This window comes from Labeo rohita, unplaced genomic scaffold (assembly GCF_022985175.1).
Source record: "Labeo rohita strain BAU-BD-2019 unplaced genomic scaffold, IGBB_LRoh.1.0 scaffold_2443, whole genome shotgun sequence".
Lineage (NCBI taxonomy): Eukaryota > Metazoa > Chordata > Actinopteri > Cypriniformes > Cyprinidae > Labeo > Labeo rohita.
Genome location: NW_026128708.1, coordinates 1 through 1,364, shown reverse-complemented (window position 1 = coordinate 1,364; position 1,364 = coordinate 1). Strand labels below are relative to the sequence as shown.

Below are 1,364 nucleotides of genomic sequence, written 5' to 3'. Positions count from 1 at the left end.
ATATATTATGTACTCTAATATAACAGGCTACCGCTAGCGCGGGTAACCATGTCTCTTTAGTGTCTCCATAGAACGTGTTGTTTGTTTTTCATTCCTTTCCGAATACTTACCATAATAACAAAAGATCAGTAATTAATATGATATTTTTCAAACACATGCCCTCGGTGAAGATGGGGCAGGATGCATTTGTTTTTCATCCTCCATTGCTGTTGCTGTTTTGTTCCGACAACATCATGCCATTATTATTATTATATTAACTAGAAAATTGGTTTTTGAAATTTGTGAATCGATGCGAATTGCTAGGAGACTGAATCGCGATTCAAATATGAGTCAATGATTTCCCCCACCCCTACGTATTATTGTGATGAATGATTAAGAAAATTTGAGTAAAGGCTAGACAATTTCATAATTTTAGTCACTCTTGTGTGTTATAAAAAAAATTTAAAGATGAATGGAAATATTCTTAATAGATAACTGTTTGATAAGAATTTCTAGGGTGCTAATAGTTGTGGCCAATATGTGCCCACCCCCTTCTCCACCAGATTTATATTTATCAAGAGAGTTAATAATTCTGATTTTTCTGTGAGTTTGGTATGGTCTATATACCTCTATAGAAGTTCATTCAGGTAAATCCTCTTCACTGTAAATTTTCTTTCATAAACTGTTCATATTTCCAAACCTTTTTGTGAAGTGTGGAAAAACTGTTATGAGTATTGCTTAGTGTTATTATAAAATGAAAGCAGTTCACACGGTTTCACTTGCAGGGTATTTATTAGTATTAGACTACATTGCATTACATTCTGTACATGACATTCGTGGTAATGTGTTCAATTAAACTGTCAAAGAAAAATCAGATCTCCATGAACACAGTTCACATTTTCTTCTGAAAATGTAAAATGTAGTTTTTCATGTCTTATTCTTCCTTGATGTGTCTATGGATCCAGGCGAGAATGTCCTCATCGATATGAATGGAAAGGGTTCCGTCTGGATTGATGGGAACAGCGTATGGAAGAGGAATAGCCATTCTTGACAGCGTCATCTAGTGCAGGAAGAACAAAAAGAATTTGTTGTATTTTCTTATTACATCTCTGTGTGGGTCATAATTTAAAAAAGGAAAACTATTTCACCTCTGGAATCCTAGCAATGACATTCAAGGATCTCTGAGTTGGTAAGGCCGCAGTCAGTTCAATCTCTTTCTCACTGTTCGTTGCTCTTTCAAACCTGAAACCTGCTTTGAGAGCCGCCATAGGGATGTGCTTAGCCAGCCTAAATGGGACGTGGTACACAGATAACAACTATTAAATCAATGTCGTTTTCTACATTACTCCATACATTTGTTGTTCAGTGCTGCTAAACATTACTTT

At 35.4% G+C, this 1,364-nt stretch overlaps 1 protein-coding gene across 1 annotated transcript; it reads right to left on the bottom strand.

Moving 5' to 3' along the window:
- Window positions 1-752: 752 nt before the first annotated feature.
- Window positions 753-1,262, bottom strand: LOC127159713 (vitellogenin-A2-like). Its single transcript, XM_051102482.1, has 2 exons — window positions 1,128-1,262; window positions 753-1,039 (listed from the first exon to the last, which is right to left on the bottom strand). The coding sequence occupies exons 1-2, from the start codon at window positions 1,245-1,247 to the stop codon at window positions 914-916; spliced, it is 246 nt and encodes an 81-aa protein (XP_050958439.1). The 5' UTR covers window positions 1,248-1,262; the 3' UTR covers window positions 753-913.
- Between the last annotated feature and the right edge of the window lie 102 nt (window positions 1,263-1,364).